The sequence below is a fragment of the Toxotes jaculatrix genome, chromosome 3, assembly GCF_017976425.1.
Source record: "Toxotes jaculatrix isolate fToxJac2 chromosome 3, fToxJac2.pri, whole genome shotgun sequence".
NCBI lineage: Eukaryota > Metazoa > Chordata > Actinopteri > Toxotidae > Toxotes > Toxotes jaculatrix.
In genome coordinates this window covers 16,975,230-16,994,837 of record NC_054396.1, presented here as the reverse complement: position 1 = coordinate 16,994,837, position 19,608 = coordinate 16,975,230, and the positions used below count along the sequence as shown (strand labels likewise).

Genomic DNA, 19,608 nt, shown 5'->3' with positions numbered 1-19,608 from the left:
TATTTGGGGCAGCTACTTATTGTCTGTGGGTTCGCTCGATTTTTTGACTCCGCCATAGCGATCCTCTTGTGCTAATGTGAAAATATGACGCTCCGCCCTCACGGGCTGTCCAGGACTGACAATGCACGTAGCCGTTACTCTGACAGGAGTGCTTTCCTGAGTTTTCACCGCGAGACTAAACATGTCTTAGTTTAAGCTGATGTTTAGAGGGAAAGGGGCATATCAGCTGCCTCAGAGCTAATCAGCGTGAAAACACCAGAGAGACACGTTTTACGTCCACAGCCTTTACTCGGTGCAGTGTACATACTGCATAGGACGTCGGCGCAACCTGTTGCCGTTGGCAACTGGATCTCTGGCACACACCCCAGCTTCACTCCCGCGCTCACGTGTCAAGGAAAAACAAATGCGCGGCACTTAGTTACCTGAACAGTTTAACAGACGTTAATGTAGTTGTATACAGTGTGGACAGTGTATACAGTGGACACTGTTGCTTTCACTGCAAAAAGTATGCTAATGCCTCAGCTCTGTGACGCGTGCCCGTGACTTGATTTAATACAATGCAGGGTAACGCCAGACAGCTAGACGAAGGACGACTTGGACCAAGCAGTGTTAGATCCGCTGGTGAAACAAAACAAGTCCGCAAAGTTCATACCAGAAGGATTCCTTACAGAGTTGGATACAGCTGGAACAAAGGTGGAAGACTCAAGGAGCTGAGAATAAGGTGCGAAGACACTTAATTTTACTGTAATTCAGCTTATTGTTTTTATCCTTCATAATTTAGTCTGACGTTTTCAACCACTGCAGGCACTTGGCCAGAAAGTTTCTGAAGATATGGGTGCAGAACACCTTTGGCCGAGTTCCTCCTCATAAAGCCAAGTAATATGTCACATTAATTTTACAAAGTGGAGCCCTAAAAAAAAAATCATGTATAAATCAGTTTTTTTAATGTTTTTTTTTTTTAGCTAGGGTTTTCTAATTCAGGGAATATTGCATGTCGCAGGTCTTACTATGACAATGTGGTGCTGAGACAAGCCTTTGAAGGATGGAGAGAAGAGTGGTGGACATCCAGGAGAGAGTGGAGTCTTGCAACACGGGCAGACTGTCACTACAGGTCAGCTCAAGTACTGTACTTAAGTACAATTTTAGGTACATGTATTTTAATGGATTATTTATTTAGCTGATAATACCTCTGTATTTTGACTGAAGTGGGATTTTACATGCAAGACTTACACTTGTAATGGAGTATTTTTACATTGCTGTATTGGTACATCAACTTAAATAAATGGTCACTTTGGATGCTAATTAATTACTTTCTGTTTCAGGTATTATCTGTATAACTTGGTATTCCATAGCTGGCGAACATTTGTTTCCTTGCAGAGGGAAAAGAAGAGCAAAGTCCAAAATGCTCAATCACATGGTATGATTTTATGAATGAGAGCATATCCAATCTTATATAACCTCATGTTTTTTTCAGATACCACATGAAGCTGCTGTGTCATTAAACACTTTGTTTCCTCAACCAGCTGACAGGCAACGGATGCATCTGGTTTGGGACAGGTGGAAGGTTTTCACAGAGATGAGGCGAATGAAGAAGAGAATGCTTGAATCTGCTTTTGAGCATAACAGACTCACAACTCTTCAGTAAGTTTACTGTATTTACAAAACATAGTATACTGTACAGATGCTTACAGGCTTTGCACAGTACTGTAGATCCACACATGATGTTTAACAAGTTTCAACTGTGCAGTTCTGCATGGAGATTGTGGCAGTCGAGGCTGCAGCAGCATCAAGATTTTCACATTTTGGAGGACCAAGCCCTCAAACAGCGGGCGCTGACTTTACAGAAGATGGTAAATCTTGGTAAATCCAGAGTTATCCAACTCTCGTAACTCATGCATTATATATACTCATCTCTGCAGTATTTTTTTTAAAGGCTTGGCTTCAATGGAAAGAAATGCACACAGCTTCTTGTTGCCAGAAAGAGAAAGAATCCAAGGCTTCACTTCACTTCATCATCAGACTGAAAAGAAAAACACTGCATCAGTGGATGAGTTATGTGTCCTGCTGTCAAACTAAAAGGAAGGCACAAGGTCATTTTAATTTTAATTGCCTGCCAGGCTGACATACACACTTTTCTGTATATGTTTACTTTTTTGAACTGTATTTCTCAGTTTTATCTTACTAATATTTTTTTTTTTAGCTGCAGCTCAGAGTGCCTGTTATCTCCGCCTGGTGAGGATGTGCTGGAATAAGTGGAGCAATGCGTTGGATCGCAGGTGGAGTGAGAAGGACCGCTTGGAAGCTGCAGGGCAGTTAGCCATACAGAGCACCCGGCGCAGAATGCTGGAGCGATGGAAAGCGTGTATCCTAATCAATACATAAAACTAACATATCTTTCATTTTCATACCAACTGCAACATCATAAATAGTCCACTGTAGGATAGTTGGTTCTTATAATTATCAGTACAGTTGTATTATTCTTGAGTTCATCGATAGATGTGACGATGTGCAGAGATGAAGCTGAAATAAACCAAATGGCGAGTCAACACCACCAACATCATCTGCTGGTAAGAACCAAAAATTAAGCAACTACATGTGAGTACAGAATGTGATCGTTTCATGTGCTGATCAGTGTGTATTCTTGTTGCAGAGTGTTGGATTGCAGGGACTGTCTCTCAACATCATCCAGAACAAAACACATCGCTTGAATAACAACATGGCCATCCAGCATTATTATCAAACTGTACTAGATTAACACAAAATTAATTTATAAGTGAAGTGCTTCAGTTAAAATTTCCATTGATGGCTGAAGTTTTATGTTTGTGTTTTCTTGTAGATGATAAGGACGTTTTGGAAGCTGTGGCAGGACCGTCTGGAGGAGGCTGAAGACAAGAGTTTTCAGCCACTAGCAGAAATGGCTCAGACTAACTACTGGTACTTTTATTTACTTTTTTCATTTTGTGGCTTCACCTGCATTTGTCCTGGAGTAAAATAATACATTAAGCTGTGCACAGAGTAACATCTACATGTTCAAAACTTAATTTTAACTTATCCCTGTGTGATTAATTTGGATTTAAATCATCTAAAGTGTTTTTCCCCTTGACAGCAAGTCCCTGTTGAGCAGCTGTTTTCACGACTGGAGGGAGAAACTTGCTGAGCAGAGACACATGCAGGTATTTTTAGTAGGAGAACCACAGCATTTTCAGTACAAGAGCAATACTCACATAGCCAATTGATTAATCAAGCAACAGAAAATTAATTGATGCCTATTTTCATAACCAAGCAAAGATACAGAATATTTGCTGGCACTGGCTTCTTAAAAGTCTTAAATATTTTCCGCTTTTCTCTGATTTGTATCATTGCAAATTTACTATCTTTGGGTTTTAGACTGTTAGTCAGACCAAACCTTTGAATTTGTCATCTGGGGTTCTGTTGAGATTGTGTTCGTTTTCCAGTAATCTCAGTCATTTTATTGACAAAACAAACAAATTAAATTAATTGATTATGGCACACTTACAGCACAACGTCACAATTAATAATTTCCTTTACAAGTTCTTAACTCATGATGACATAATTTAGGCAAACAGCAGGTGAAAATATGAGTGATGTCTGTGCGATACTAATTCCTGTAAACAAATAGCTTAATAATAAACCAAAAAGAAAACCTTTTGCTTTTCTGCAGGAGCTGGAGCATCGTGCAGACGTTTGGTTTGCAGACCGGATGCTGCCTCAGTGTTTCCACTCGTGGGTTGAGTTCACTCTGCAGAGGAGACTCCATAAACAGAGGAGACACAAGGCAGAGGTCTATAATCAGTGAGTTTTCTTCTGTTTCCTCCAGACTTATACTCTTTTTGAGATTTATTTCCAAACCAGGCAGAGTTGACCTGATTTGTTTGTTCATTGTGTTATCAGGCAACGTCAGTACACTTGGGTGTTTTACACCTGGTGGAGAAGGTCGGAGAAGCACAAGGAGCAAATGCTTTCTGAGCACATGGTAAACCAGCTGTAGATGGAAACTATATTGTCAATTGTAAGAGAACTGTTGTGTATCAGACATTGACCATTAACTTGTTCCTGTCAGGCAATTCTTCATGAGGAGCGATGCCAAATGCAGAGAGCCTGGGCTCACTGGAGGCAAAGGACAGAGGAGCAGGTCAGTGAGGAGGAGAAACAGAAAGCTTCAGACCATCTGTACCTGCACCGACTTCTGCACAAGACGATGGCACAGTGGAAGGACAACAGCACTGAGATTCGAGACAGGTGAAGCAAGTTCAGTGCTGCTGAAGTGAAGGATTGGTCTGAGTAGAAGTATGTGTCAGAGCTGTGAGCTTACAGTGCTGCTGGCTGACAGATTTGTTTGTTTATTTGTTTGTTTGCACGTCAGGAGAAACCGAGAGCAGCAGGCCTGTTATCAGGGTGACCTGTGCCGCATGAAATGGGCTCTGGAAAAATGGAAAAAGGTACTTTGGCTCAAAAACATTGAAAACTGGTGTAAAGGTAGGACAACAATAAAAAACTCAAAGATATTTAGTTTAATGTTTGACAAAGAAAAGGATCAAATTGTCATATTTTGAGAAGCTAGAACCATCAAATATATGATCTAAATATCTGCTAATTAGCTGCTGTCTAATCTAATTGTCTAATGGATTAATCGTTGCAGTGCTATGTATCTTTAAGAAAATCAAGGAAGTTATGAATTAATAACAGTTATCTGTGTCAGGTCTCGTTAGTGCGTTAGTGATTCTTATGTCTTTGATCAGTTTGTTCAGATCCAGAGAAAGAAAAAAAGCAGGCTGGAGGAGGTGCATCGTTATCATGAAGCAAAACTTCTCAAACACACCTTTGTGGCCTGGAAGGTACGTAGGTGTCAGTTACAGGCAGCATAATCACATGATATCATACGTTGGAAGTGATAAAGCTAATGTGAAAGCTGATACACAGTGGCCTCCTGTATTCACAGACAGACCACCTACAAATGTCTCGTGTCTACGGTCATGCAGAGGAACTTTACAGGCAAAAAATGCAGCACTTACTCAGGTATTAAACACAGTTACATAGATACATTCTTCCAAATCTGAAATCAGAGTTTGGCTTTTCCTAATCAGAAACCACAGGTGTATGTCCGCATCATCAGTTTCAGTCATGTCTCTCCAGGAAGGCTCTGTCAGTGTGGAGGGAGAATGCAATGCTGCAGGCCGAGGGACGGCTCATGGAGCAACAAGCACAAAATCACTTTCAGCGCTTTCTTCAGCTTAAGGTTATAAAGTTGTCTGATGCCTTAATCTTCAAAACAAATACAATTATGCCTTGTTTTTTAAGTGCTTATTTCTTTCTTTATGCTAAATCTTTGAAGGTGTTCCTTTCATGGAGAGAAGCAACAACACGTGCAGTGTCAAAGCGCCACCAGCAGGGGGAAGCAGTCAGAAGAGCTGAGAGGTCCATAAACCAAGGTAACAACATAAGTCCACAAACAGATCAGTTTCAGCTCCATTTCAATATTTATTCAATAAAAACAAATTTAACTTAACGGAATGTGTGGGGAAAAAAACAATATTATGACAGATTTGTACTGTTAAGATCAGGAGCATGTACCTGAAACGCCCTGCACTTTGTAAGCTGATGTTTTCTGTGTTTAGTGTGTCTGCTGCGGTCTTTTAGACAGTGGAGGAAACAAACCAGAGAGGCTCGGAGGGAGAGGGTGCGTACGGAAAAAGCCAGACAGCACCATAACTCCAAACTCCTCTCTAAAGCACTGAAAGCATGGAATAAGCATCACAACCAATGCCGGAAATACAAGGTTTACGATTCATTTCCCCATTTAACTGTTATATAAAGCCATAAAGTTGTGACAGGAATTCTTAAAAACTTAATCATTTCATAGGTGATGAAACGACAAGGAATTTTGTTGCTGAGATTAAAGATGTACCAGACCTACTTTGAACAGTGGAAAATAAAGGTTTGTTGATTCTATTTTTCACATGCCAAATAGTTAAAGAGGCACTCTACTGATTTTACACATTTACAGTTCACATATTACCAATATACAATAGGGTCCATAAGTCTGGGATCACTTGTAAATATACTTCTATTATCTAATGACATTTTTCCCACTGTCACAATGCTACTTAATAAGCAATGATCTGCTGGAAAAGCCACAGCCTTTTTTACAACAGGTGCTGATGAATAGATGAAATCCACCTGAGTGTCGTCTGTGCTCCTGCCTCGCTGGAAGGGATACAACTCATTCCTCAAACTTTCTGATTATTTCTAGGTTTTAATGACAATACTACATTTTCAATATGATCTTAGACTTTTGGACCCTACTGTATGTGGTTTGATTTATAAAAGTCAAACTGACTGTCTTCATCTTTGGTTTACTTCTAACAGCTGCAGCACAGACGGAGAGAGGTTAAGCAGACGGAGCTAGCGCTCTGGCACTGGTCTCTCACTCTTCAGGCCAAGGTAACACATTCTTTTCCCAGGGCCTCACGAGGAAATTGAGCACAAAAACTGCAGAATAGGTGCTCACAGGGGTAAACGTGTCTTGATGTGTCTTGGTGAACCTGCTGCAGGTGTTGTATGCATGGAGGCTGTGGGTCACCGAGCAGCGCAAGAAGCAAGAGCAGGCGACCAGAGCTGCACAGCTCTACAGAGACCAGCTGCTGAGGGAAGGCGTGACGTGCATCCTCACATATGCTGCTCACATGAATGATCTCACAGCGAATTTCACGCAACACAGCCAAGAGCAAGTGGGTATATGTGTGTGTGCACTCACTTAATTTTATGTCCCGTCCCTTCATACATCATGTGTACTATTTCTTCAAGTCTGCCTGTGTCCTGCAGAGATCACGTCATCTCCAGAGAGTGGTTAAACGTTGTGCTATGCGGTGGAAGCAGCGGGCATTGTGTAAAACACAAAAAGAACAAGCAGTCAACGGTCAACCACCGAAAAAGAGCGTGACCTTCTGTTTGGCTACGCCTGGACTGAAGAGCACTTCCTCGTTTGACTCAGCGGAGCAGGAAACAGAAGATGGAGAGCTTAGCAAGCTGTGAGTCTGAACCCTGACAGGCTGTGAATCTGAGTTTCTAAACATGGACTCAGTTTTATAAAGTTTGTCTTTTTTTGCAGGCTTCGCACTCGTATGCCTCGACGGCAGCCGCGTCGCCGCGAAGAACTGTTTCAGTTTCCGCTGACAGTCATGCCACATAAAAGGTAAAGCATTTGTGAATGAAAACACCATTCTTTTTTTTTTTTACGTTTTTGATTCAAAATAATTAACATACACTACATTATTTTTGAATATTACACATGTATTTCATATTAGACCATCATGATAAAAATATTTTAGTAGGAGCCACTGACAAACATATTTTCCCCCTTTTTTTTTTTTTTGTTTTTTCCTAGCACCCAAAACCTGTCTGGCATCACCGGCACTGAAGCAGCTCCAAAACCCTTCAGTTCTCCTTCACAGAAAAAACATTCTGCGGTGCTGTCCTGCCTCCGTCCTGCTAATGTCCTTGTTACCTCCAAACATCAGAGCACCATCACATTTACTGAACCTCAGTCATCTTTTGTGGACTCCTCTCAAGGAGATGAAAACCAAGACCTCCTTCTTTTACCTCCTTCTGCTTTCATGACCACTGAGTCTCAGAATGTGGTAATAATCAACTGTTTGTTAACTCAGACAGATTTTAATACGCATTCAGTTATGTGACTCAGCTTTTTTTTTTCTCCAAGTTGGGAAAAACCAGCAGCCCAGGTTCTGAAGATGCCACACTTGCACCTTTTCATCATTATGTTGCTCCCTTCAAACATAATCCCAGGTATCCAGGTATGGTAGCTGAACGTTTCTTTTCTGTAATGAGGTTTTTTTTTTTTCATTCGTTGTAAAAAAACAAAAACAAAAACAAAAACATGATTGTTAAGTTTGGATTACAAAGAACATAACAAACATTACAGTCAAAACAACTTTTTACTGTGCTTTTTAAAGAGATACACCTGAGAGCATCCAGTGAAGAAAATGAGGGTCTTCATGTGGAGGATGTAGCAACTGATCCAGGATCAGCTCTGACAAGAGAACTGCTCAGCATTCAGCTGGAAATGAAGAGTTTCCAGCAGGACAGGAAACAGCTCCGGTAACAAGAAAAAAAAAATAGCTTGTTCCATTCTTCTTGTGTTGTTGTCCATGTTGTCACCATAGTCACTGATTTGATTGCGTGTGTGTGTCCATTCAGGGCATGGCAGAAACTGAAAGAGGTTTTGCAAAGTTGGCTGCAGAGCAGTGGCGAGGATGAGCAAATGGAAAAAAAATCAGTTTGTCAGGAGTTGAAGGAGGTAAGAGGATCAGATCATTTTGACTTTTTTGTGATAAATAGGTAACTACACTTTAATACTACAAAATGGTCGCACAAGGGCACAATTGTCAACATTAGTTTGCATGCACCTAAGTTTGTAATTTACACTTTTCACAATTATTTTATGAGAAACTCCGTAATAAAGAAACTGAATAAAGCTAATGAGGAAAAATGTACTGTATCCGCTCACTTTGACCAAGCTGCGTGAAAAGAGACGCTCATTGCTCAGCCAGAATTCATGCAGCTCTGCTCCATCATAAGTGGAAATACATGTAACTGTCCGAGACAGTGTTCCCTGGAAAGAGACAGAGCACACCCTCAGTGCCAAATTACTTCAAGGTAACTTCCCAGATTACACTGATAGCTTAAATTTTGCATGCATGCATTCCTCTGAGGCCTTGAGCAATAAATCTGTAGCTGTGAAAACGGGTCAATATTCAGAGGTAAGAAAAGCACTGACACTGAATGTGATTTTCACCTGTGTTACAGCTGATGTTTTTCATGTTGACAGTTGGAGGGGCGCATCGACAGGCTGTCCGCTGAACTGGCGAAACGGAAGCCAACGATGCAGCTGCACGCAGAGAGGATTCAGCATTTACACGCTGTCCTCCACACTTCAGGAGTTTCTGCTCTCCGTCGAAAAATGAAAGAGATGGAAACTGACTGCTCTGTATTTACAACGTGAAAGGAAAAAGTACCATTCCAAAGTGATTAGACTAAATAAGTGACTTGAGAATTGAATGAGAAGACTTGCCACATATTTTGTTATAAGCTGCATACCTCCACTGTGTTCAGCTTGTGAGGAAAGAATTGATATCTTAATGTCCAGGTAATGTTTATTTATTATTGTTAAATATCATGTAAAAGTTTTTAAAATTTTCTCAGCATATCCAGAAACATGAAAGCCAAGTACCTTAAAGCAGCCTTCACCTCTACATCTACACTTTAAATCGTTGAAAACTTTGGATAGGGGTCGTCCTTGTGACAGATGGTGCTAAATATTTTCCATATGTGTGCAAAAAGTGACTTTAGGGTTTTCAAAAGAGCAGCTCTTGCGTAATAGGTTTTCTGTTTCTCTCTTCGGACCAGTGCCTGTGATACTTTCGAAAATCTATGCAGGAAAATCAAGGATTTGAGACTAACAGAAAGGACCGTTGTCTGCTGTGCTCTGCTGACCGCATAAGACAGATTTGTGTGTATCTTTGATCTACTACAGAGCAGAATGCGAGGAATTTATGCTATTTTACTCTTTTTCATCTTGGTCTGCTGCGTTGGGGGTAAGTTTTGTTACTGAGCTAGTTCGTTTATCTACAATGAGAAGTTATTTTATGCTCATAATTCAGCCTCACTAAGTTCTTGAATGTTCTTTTTTTATTATGATTATAATTTTTTTTTTTTAGTTTTGGCTTTTGATTGTTTCTGGCAAAGTTGTTACCCTCTGTGGAGCTTTTCAGGACATTATTAAAAGTGATTTTAACAATATAAATGCTGTAGAATTGTTTCACAGTTTGCTGAAATGCAAAGTTGGATTCCGTTATGTTTTTTGATAAATTAATGCACAAAGAAATTTATTAAATATCTGCGTTTAAAACTCCAAATATGCTCGAAGTTGACAAATAACTAAATTCTGCATGAAATGTTCAGTATATTGCTCCTCTGACTGAGTTGTGTGGATTGTTTGAATGGTTCCTTGCATCACAGCTAAGAAGATGCGATGGTGCACAGTGTCAGATGCTGAACAGAAGAAGTGTGCAGAACTAGCTAAAGCTCTGGTGGCGGTGCTGCATTCAGCTGCTTTTTCCAGACTCTCATGCATACGAGCGTCCAGCACGACTGACTGCATCGATAAGATCAGGGTGAGCCATCCTTCATCTTTAAATAGAAAGACATGTTTTTTAGCCCTGGTTGAAAGTTATAAAAGCACATATAAGTATAGAAAACATGGATTTTGGAATGTTTTAAATCAAATACTCAAACTTTTGGTATGTGAGAGTCAAAATAAAAAATATATATTTGTTGATTGACCTCAGACAAATCTGTCCTACAAAGCCTCACAGGTTACATTTCCAACTGGACAGAAAGAGGACAGGTAAAGTTAATGACAGCCAAGAAGAAAACTATACAGTTAAATTAATTAATCCCAGGGTTTATTCATTGTGGAACAATGTAAGTAAACATCTTGCATAAGTTACAATTAATGAGAACCTGTTCAGGCTTTCAAAGGCTGAGAAAATGTACAAGAGACTGTAAGGAAACATCAAAGCCAGGAAGCCAGGGTGACTGATGAGGTTCCAAGGTGCCTGTAAGATTGTTTACTCTTTAGTGTTCAATCCAAAATTTTGCATGGTAGATGTAATTTCCATGTAAAGAAGAAGAAAAAACTTAGCACTCGGACAAATTTTCTATTTCTCTGTATCACAGTACAGTTTTTGACTTTTCTTTCATTACTTTCACAGTGCACTGTTCTGGTTATAAAAGAATCCTTGCTCTTAAAATATACTGTCCAAGGTTTGACTTTGAAGCCCTCGGAGGAACATCCCAGCGAACACAATCGAGATTGCAAAGGGGTTTTTTTTATGTTAGTATCACAGTTAAATATAAAATGTTTAAAAACAGAAGCTGCAGCCACACAAACTTTGCAAAAGTGAAAAGGTTTGGTTTCTTGCGGGGTTGTATAATGAATGGACTTTGAAGGTGTGTGAACCCTTAATTGTGAAGTTAATATTTACTCTTAGAATTCTTCATTTCAGTCAAACCGGGCTGATATAGTGACATTAGATGCTGGAGAAGTTTATTCTGCCGTGAAGCAGTTCGGCCTTGTTGCCATCGCCAAGGAGATATACAGAGATGGTAGGTTTGAGACACTCCAACATGTCTGTTCACTTCTGTGTTGTGAGCCAGTACACCTGTCTGCGATTGTCCATCTGTGTCTGCACTGCAGGAGGCTGTATTCTGTCTGTGGCTGTGGTGAGAAACAGCAGCTTGGACATACGATCCCTGCGAGGCCACAGGAGTTGTCACAATGGGGCACGATGGACAGCTGGATGGAGTCTTCCTCTCGGCTTCCTGCTCTCTCGAAACTACCTGACCTGGTCAAAGGAGCAGCCGCTCAGTCAAGGTGATGAGGACATTATCAACAACAATCAGTGAATGCAGTATAGTGTTGAAGTGTTTATTTTTTATTTTCTCTTTTCTGATCCTCAGTTTTTCCCCTGAGTTGTTTCCCTCCTCTCACGCAGATGTCAGTACCTTTTTCAGCGCCAGCTGTATTCCTGGAGCTGCTGCCATGGCACCTCCTCTGTGCGCTCTGTGCCAAGGCCAGAAGTCTTACAGTCGCCAGAAGAATTACCACTGCGAAACGTCCCACAGTGAGCCCTTCTACAACAGCCAGGGTGCCCTCCGGTCAGACTTATTTAAAAGCTGACCAAGACGCATGTTTACTTTATTCCAACATGTGCAATAACAGAAAAAAAAATGTTGTTGAATTTCTCCTATTACCTCTCTTGCTCTGTCACAGATGTCTCAGGAGTGGGGCAGGGGATGTTGCATTTGTGGACCATTTGGCCCTTGAAAGTATTGAAGGTAAACCATTTCACTGGTCAGTTTCCAAACTTCCCAATCAGTTCAAAACAATTAACTACACAACATCCTGGTGTCTGTTGACTTATAGAAACAAACTGAAAAGCTCCTTTTTTAAGGATTCTACCCATCTGCTTTTTCACCCTCCTTTCATATTCTGCCTGTTCTCACAGAGAGTGAGAGCGATGAGTTCAGGTTACTATGTACTGATGGTACACAGGCTCCTCTCAGCCACTACAGAAACTGTAATCTGGGACGTGGTCCAGGAGGGGGCATGGTCACCAGAGTCAACTTACGCAAGGTTGCTCGCAGATTTCTAACAACTGTGCAGGTACAGTCTGTTTTTGTTCAGTTGTTTTTTTTCCCCACAGATATCACACATTGTCTGTGTGTGTGTGTTCAATGTCCATAGTTGTCCTGTGCATCCCCATGAAAAAAAAAAATTGTTGTGTTTAAGACGCTGTTTGGCCAACAAGGAAGCCAGAGGCAGCGTTTCCAGCTCTTCAGCTCACAGACTTTTGGGGAGAACGATCTTCTCTTCAAAGATGTGACAGATAAACTCGCTGTTCTGCCAGATGACACTGACGTCAGTCAGGTGCTGGGGCTGGACTTTGTGGCTCTCCTCAAAGGCCTTGGACATGAAGGTGCTTACCTCCACTGATGTGCGGTTGTTCATTTTTCTGCTGAAAACATACGAGCTGTGATTCTGTGGCATCATTGAACCTGTATGTGTGCAGGAAGCTCACTGGAGGACAGTGTGGTGCGATGGTGCTGCATCAGTCATGCAGAGCAGAGGAAATGTGAACAGTGGGCTCTTAGTATTAAGTCAGACCCGCTGGTGTGTGTTCGAGCGGTCTCAATGCGTGACTGTATCGAGAAAATTAAGGTACGTTTTATAGATTGCAGAATATAATATTAAACACTACCTCTAAAGTACTATTAAAAAATCATTATTAACTTGTACCTTTGCTACAGAGGGACGAGGTGGACGCCGTCTCGCTGGATGCAACTCACTCATTCATTGCTGGGAAATGTGGTCTGGTCCCTGTAGTAACAGAATATTATGGTAAGACTATTTTTTGTCATTTTTCTAAGGTTTTTTTTAATCATAGTACATACACTCAGCAAAAAAGCAACTCTAAAATAAAGTTTCTCAAAATCATGAGCTCTATCTATGTTTATTGTTGACTGTGGGTCTTCAAGATATTGAATTTACACTAGATTGTTGCTGATTTATTTTCTGACTGATCAGCTACTTTTTTGGTTTTGCTGCCTGCAGTCCTTAACATCTAAAATAATTGACTCCGCAAGGCAGGGCACCTTAATAATGGGCCTTCAGTTCAAATGGCGTTTCATTATTTTTTGACATTTTTATAAATTAAATAGTTAATTGTAAAAGTAATCTTCAAATGAATCATTAGACTAATTAAAATATATTAATCTCTTTCTACTGTGTTCTCTTGGACTCTCTCAGGAACAAAATGCATGCTTGCTGAAGGATCTACTCACTTAGAGACAGATGGTAAGATGAAAACAAAAACAAGCTAAATGCCCAACTTACAGCGTTGTTAAATGAAAACCACCGCTGTGGTGTCTCCTCAGAGTTGCCCCCAGTGGTGGGTGTAGCAGTTGCAAAGCGGTCCAGCAAAAACATATTCATCGGGAACCTCCAAGGGCGTCGATCGTGTCAGAGCCACATGTACAGCCCTGCAGGCTGGCTGCTGCCTTACAGGCACACGCTAAGCCTTGAGCAGAACAGCAGCTCCCCCTGTGATCCAGACCAAGGTGCTGTTTCCAGTAATTCATATGGAGTCCTACATTAATGAACTTCAGAAATATTCACCTTTTTTTTCCACAGGGGTAGTCTTCTTGTCTTATCCACCACTGCACTAACCCTCACATATAACAGCAGTCTGTGACTCTGTGTTTTCTTAGTGTACAACACGGTGTTTTGGAAAGGCTGTCTTCCCGGCTCTCAGGGGAATCTGTGTAAAGTGTGTATGGGAGGCACTGGGGAGGCTGCAACCAAACGCTGCGCCGACAACCACAATGAGCGTTACTATGGCAACACGGGAGCTTTAAGGTTGTTAACTTTGTCTGTCTCCCACTAAGTTTCAGTTAAGTAGAGATTTTATCCAGTTTTATATAAATATATTAATTACTGTCAACAGCAACACTTCTAATTAAAGTCACTGGACTGGAGCCATTTCAGTGAGAACTTCCACTGGACTCCATTTCCACTGTATTAGAGAGGAGGCTGAAATTTTAGAGACATCTGTGTCAAATAAAATCAAAACTGTCTGTGTGGCTGAGCGCTACTAGGGCTTAGTGAGATTTTTATAAAAATTTAAATTGAACTGACCCTTTAATCCTTTGTGCCTTACTCGTAGGTGTCTGATTGGAGATCCCAGTGGTAAAAGCTATGGCGACGTGGCCTTCCTTGAGCAGCACAACCTTCAGGCCAACATCCTCAGTGAGATATTCAAGATACAGTTTTGACATAAACACACACACACACTGATCCTAACATGCACTGTGTGTTTATAATCTTATAGTATGAATTTGTCTTGTCATACCTAAGGTTTGAGCTCCACTGGATGGGCAGAGGGATGGACGACATCAGACTTTGAGTTGCTGTGTGGCGACGGTCGACGGGCCCCGTTGTCAGAGTGGGAGAGCTGTAACCTCGGAGTCATCCCACCGAACACCATCATGACACGGCCAGTGTTCACAGCACGAGTTTACGACTTCCTCATGAAGTCGCAGGTCAGCTGATGTAACCAAATTTTTTATGATAAATGGGGGCGTTTTAAATCAGGTTTCCTTGTACACTCTTCGTGGTTACCCAGTTAGTGAAATGGTGGACACACAAACAAATTTTAGCAGTCATACAAGATAGTCTAAAACTGCTACGTCATGAATCAGCTGATCAAAGAGTAAGTACAGGTCTGTCTATACATTTGATGCCAGCTTTTGTTGATACTATGCGCACATTTCAGTTGGTACCAAAAAAATAGAAGTCCTGACAGCAGCTCTAGTCACACCCATATTGCCAAAGATCTACTTTTTTGTTTCTTCAGATGAATGTTGCGTAATGCTGTGTAAATCAGGACAGATATTTGGCATTAAAGAAAGGACATGGTGAGTATTTAGGTGGATATTTATTCTTTGAAAATTTTAAACACATTTTCTCTTTTCCATAAAGGAAACTTTGGCGGCTAATCCAAACACAGAGTTCAAGCTCTTTGAATCTCAGCAATATGGAGAAAGTGATCTGCTGTTCAAAGATGCAACACAGTGTTTCGTCCACACGAGCCATATGGACTACCGCTCCATCCTTGGAGAGGAGTTTTACACCCATGCAGAATCCGTCTTCAGCTGCATAAACTCTGGTACGACCACAACCAGATACACTGGCTGATTGTCATGCATGTCAAACTTCTAACCAGCTCTAATGATAATGTGTGCTTTACTTTTCCTTACAACAGATATCTTGCAGTTTTGCAATCAGGACGTGTGCAGCATATTCTGACGGACATAGAGAAGGGAACAACCTTTTATGTTCTTCTCAGTGGTTACACCCTGTCATCCATAACTGATGACTGCAGATCATCAGTTTTATTATCATGCTCACACAAAAGCTCTGCTGGTTATGTACAACAGAGGTTGGGATTTCATACAAAAGGAAGTGGAGGACCTTCCAACAAATATAACATTGTTTGCAAGTCATTACTTTTGCTTTCATTTTTGCAACTTTCAGATGCCATTATAAGTGCGGTATTTTGTGTTTTTCAAAGACACAAAATGCTTTGCTGTAGCAAATCTTTTTCAGGCCTGAAAACAAATACCTGACATTATCTCAGCAGAGTTTCACACAACATATCTGTGATGACCCCCAGCACTGTGGGCCACACCAACATTACTCAGTGTGTATAGAATATGAAAATGTATTCATGTGTAAATTTATCTAGGTTTCAACTTAATTCTTAACTGTTTGAAGGGGCAAGTTATATCACTGTATTTGTTAATAAAAGCCAAAATGAAGCTGAGAATAAGAGCTGTAAGAGATATGTAGGTAACCTCAACCTTGGAGGTTATTTTCCATGGACCTCAACGCTTTGGTTGTAACAAAGATATGTTGTTGATCACAGAAAGATATTTGTCCTAAATGCAAGGGCAAAGATATAGTTTAGTCTGTCTCAGTTGCTTCTGCCTCTTCTGTCTTTAATTATCCCATTTATATCAGTGAAAATAGGCTAAATAACAGAAACATTTGTCTGTGTAATGCAATACAAATAAACACAGACAAACTACAGCCTCCAAAGCGACCATGAAGTTGAAACAACACCTCTCCAAAACAGTTTAAATGTAAACTGAACAGCCAACAAAGTATATTTTTTGTGTTATGTTTGATTATATTTATATGTTTACTGTTCAGGTAATCACAAATAACTGAAAGATGCTGATCTGGTCTACAATTTATCGTAAAGGACGTGCAAAGTACACTCTGACAAATTAAACTTAACATTAAGATCTTGAGCTAAAATCTTTTGACTACAACTCCCAGACTACAGTGCGACTGTGTTTGGTGTTACGTAAAATCGGGTATTTCCTGTTGCCTTCAGTGTCACAGTCCGACAAGGGTTCCTATCTTATATCATCCTGTTGTAGTTTGTCATGTTATTCAAATAACACTTTGTTGTGCCAGGAACTACAATAACGTTAAACGGTAGTTACCGCTGTAATTCACAAACAAGGTACAGTAGCTAACTAACGTTGCTAAACAAAGTTATCTTAGCTGACATTGTAAGTATCGTTAGCCAGCTGTTAGTTACCGGCTAAAACGGGCACTTATGTAAATCACAGTAGTGACTGTGTCGGTGTTTTCATGCAATGTTTTCATATATTCAAGCTTTGATTGGCTTAAAAAAATAAGAGCATTAAAATATAAATGTTGTATAAAGCAGATGTGGTAGCATGTGGTCGGATTGCCTCTTAGCTACCTACAGGCTATCTGCAGGTCTTGAAAAGTCTTTGTTTGTTTGTTTGTTTGTTTGTTTCGAGCCTGCCGTAGGCATTAAGGTTATGTTATAAAACGTTTTCGTTGATTATAGCAAAACCTGGAGTCTGGACTTCCAGACCTGTGACCTTAAATTAATTACTTAATTTTTAATAGGTTAATCCATCCATGCATTAATTTCATTTATGTGCTCTCTTATTTATTTATACTGCTGACTATCCAGGTCCAGGTCATGCTTAATAATTCATTAACTATATTATTAGGAATATTCAAGGAAATAGTTACAAGCATGCCAAATAAATGGGCATTTCTATACATGGCAGTTGTTAATTAATTAATTTATTTATTTATTTATTTATTGTGGTATTACAGGTCTAAGAAATAATTTGGTTTCCCCTGCAGAAATCCTGTACCCTGTACAATTTGCTTTCACTGGCAGTGACTTGTCACTGCTCTTCAGTGGAGGAATGTAGAGTAAGTTCTTTAATGAAAATAGTTATTTAGTTTATAACCATCAGCATTGTATTTGTCCTGATGTAGATGAGACTGCCATGGTGGACCCCCACGTTAGCTCCTGTAAGGAGAGCATCCTCAGTCCCTGCAGGTATGTTGAACTTTGTCCCCGCCTGCAGCACCACCAATGCCCACTCACTGGACCTGCTGCAGGACTTTGTGTCCCGAGCCAGAAGCCTGTTTGTGATCAGTGGAGCAGGTCTCTCCACAGAGTCAGGAATCCCTGATTATCGCTCAGAAGGTGTTGGACTATACGCCCGTACTGACAGACGACCCATGCAGCATGCAGAGTTTGTCCGCAGCGCAAAGTCCCGTCAGCGCTACTGGGCCAGAAACTTTGTTGGGTGGTCGCAGTTCTCCTCCCATCAACCAAACTCTGCACACAAGGCCCTGCAACGGTGGGAGGAGAAGGGGAAGCTGCACTGGCTGGTCACACAAAATGTTGATGCTCTTCACTCAAAGGCAGGCCAGAAAAGACTGACTGAGCTCCACGGTTGTGCCCACAGGTGAGAAGACATCACCTGACACCTCAATCATGATCCCTCAGTGGTGTAGGTTAAGTTCAAATTCTTGCAACATTCATATTCATATGGATTATGGTGGGTTGGACCAATATCTCAAAACCTCAGAAAATGAAACCAAAACTGTCTTCACCATGAGGATTTGTTCAGAAATTATGATTTTGTTATGTGGATAAACTCACATTATACGGTATGTTACCACCTGAAAACTGCTGAAATGTGATGATAAAATATTGGTGTCCTCAGGGTGATGTGCCTAGGCTGTGGTGCCATTTCTGCGAGGGAGAAGCTCCAGAGACGATTCATATCATTAAACCCAGACTGGACAGCTCAGGCGGGTGCTGTGGCTCCAGATGGTGATGTCTTCTTGGAGGATGAGCAGGTCCTCCATTTCAGAGTTCCCTCCTGTGAAGACTGTGGGGGAATACTGAAGCCTGAGGTCACGTTTTTTGGAGACACTGTGAAAAAAGGGACAGTACAGTTTGTGCACGACAGACTGGCAGAGTCGGATGCGGTGCTAGTCGTAGGGTCCTCTTTACAGGTAGGTTTTGGAGCACCTCGGTCACATTAACACTAGGATACGACACATGTTTTCTTTTGCATGTAATTGTGTATCTCTTTGTTATTCTCAAGGTATATTCAGGTTACAGGTTCTTATTGGCAGCAAGTGACAAGAAAATGCCAGTTGCCATCCTGAACATCGGGCCCACGAGGGCCGACCACCTGGCTGAGCTGAAAGTAAGCGGCCGCTGTGGTGAAGTGCTGTCACTCATTCAGCCCCTCTGACTGTCCTGGACATTAACTTTCTGTATTCAGCATTCAGCAATAAAAAGGCTGTGCAATCTACCTCAGATTTAAAAAGGTAACAACATAATCACCTTCAGGATGATATTCTCAGCTGTTTGGCTCTTTTTTTTGTATAAAGCAAAAGGAGCCAGAATTATATGCACATCTCTGCCAGGAAAACTCGCTGCTTTTATCAATATAGGGTTAAAACTGACATGTCAGGGCTCACATATTGTTTGTAGAACTGAATGTTAATCAGATAAATTATGTAAATCATTACAGAAACTTGTCTGTTTTAGTTATTTCAAATAGATCATTTTAAAGCATTGTTGTATTGTTACTTTAAGTAAAGGGTCTGACTACTTCTTCCACCACTGATGACATGTATCAATGGTCACCAGCCAGAATCGAACTGGGGGGACTGCAAATCACAGCAGTGCATTATGCATCCTAACCACCAGGTTAAACTGGCTGCTATGAAAAAGGTTTATTATTGCTACTTGTCATGGGCCTTTTATCTGAATGATGCTAATCAAAAGAACCTTAAATCTACTTTATATGTACTACAAATATTATGTGGCCATACAAGACAATGGGACATTTAATGCAGAAACTGAGGATATGAAATTAAACTGTTTTGTTGATGAAACACACAGTACTCAAATGTTTTGTTTCAGACTTTTATTTATTCTGGATCAGACTGGATTCCATGTAGCGTTACTTTAAGTAAGTTTTTATATTAAAAAAAAAAAAACAATGTATTTTATTCTTCTGTGAGTTTTCTGATAAAGGTATGGTCAAGTTTTTCCTCAGTGTTGTATTTGAAGCACATTA

The 19,608-nt window shown here is 40.7% G+C and overlaps 3 protein-coding genes across 3 annotated transcripts; all 3 read left to right on the top strand.

Moving 5' to 3' along the window:
* Positions 1 to 156: 156 nt before the first annotated feature.
* On the top strand, positions 157 to 9,941 carry sfi1 (SFI1 centrin binding protein). The gene is made up of 31 exons (XM_041033169.1): positions 157 to 721; positions 805 to 876; positions 1,001 to 1,111; positions 1,323 to 1,417; positions 1,524 to 1,641; positions 1,748 to 1,850; positions 1,934 to 2,090; positions 2,201 to 2,362; positions 2,497 to 2,567; positions 2,651 to 2,743; positions 2,837 to 2,934; positions 3,107 to 3,173; positions 3,683 to 3,813; positions 3,913 to 3,994; positions 4,082 to 4,260; positions 4,385 to 4,460; positions 4,761 to 4,856; positions 4,961 to 5,037; positions 5,155 to 5,257; positions 5,354 to 5,450; positions 5,637 to 5,797; positions 5,882 to 5,956; positions 6,388 to 6,462; positions 6,573 to 6,749; positions 6,844 to 7,049; positions 7,130 to 7,213; positions 7,406 to 7,658; positions 7,739 to 7,832; positions 7,992 to 8,136; positions 8,236 to 8,335; positions 8,867 to 9,941. The coding sequence occupies exons 1-31, from the start codon at positions 558 to 560 to the stop codon at positions 9,038 to 9,040; spliced, it is 3,696 nt and encodes a 1,231-aa protein (XP_040889103.1). The 5' UTR covers positions 157 to 557; the 3' UTR covers positions 9,041 to 9,941.
* On the top strand, positions 9,504 to 15,562 carry zgc:172271 (uncharacterized protein LOC100000381 homolog). Its single transcript, XM_041033170.1, has 17 exons — positions 9,504 to 9,632; positions 10,057 to 10,211; positions 11,106 to 11,205; positions 11,297 to 11,473; positions 11,595 to 11,757; positions 11,873 to 11,937; positions 12,108 to 12,265; positions 12,392 to 12,578; positions 12,672 to 12,820; positions 12,910 to 13,000; positions 13,409 to 13,456; positions 13,537 to 13,719; positions 13,870 to 14,017; positions 14,325 to 14,407; positions 14,516 to 14,700; positions 15,140 to 15,326; positions 15,423 to 15,562. Exons 1-17 carry the CDS (start codon positions 9,578 to 9,580, stop codon positions 15,464 to 15,466), a joined length of 2,178 nt encoding a protein of 725 aa, XP_040889104.1. The 5' UTR covers positions 9,504 to 9,577; the 3' UTR covers positions 15,467 to 15,562.
* A 1,005-nt stretch (positions 15,563 to 16,567) lies between these two features.
* Positions 16,568 to 19,558, top strand: sirt4 (sirtuin 4). The gene is made up of 4 exons (XM_041033173.1): positions 16,568 to 16,691; positions 17,495 to 17,973; positions 18,235 to 18,529; positions 18,622 to 19,558. The coding sequence occupies exons 2-4, from the start codon at positions 17,495 to 17,497 to the stop codon at positions 18,772 to 18,774; spliced, it is 927 nt and encodes a 308-aa protein (XP_040889107.1). The 5' UTR covers positions 16,568 to 16,691; the 3' UTR covers positions 18,775 to 19,558.
* Positions 19,559 to 19,608: the final 50 nt, after the last annotated feature.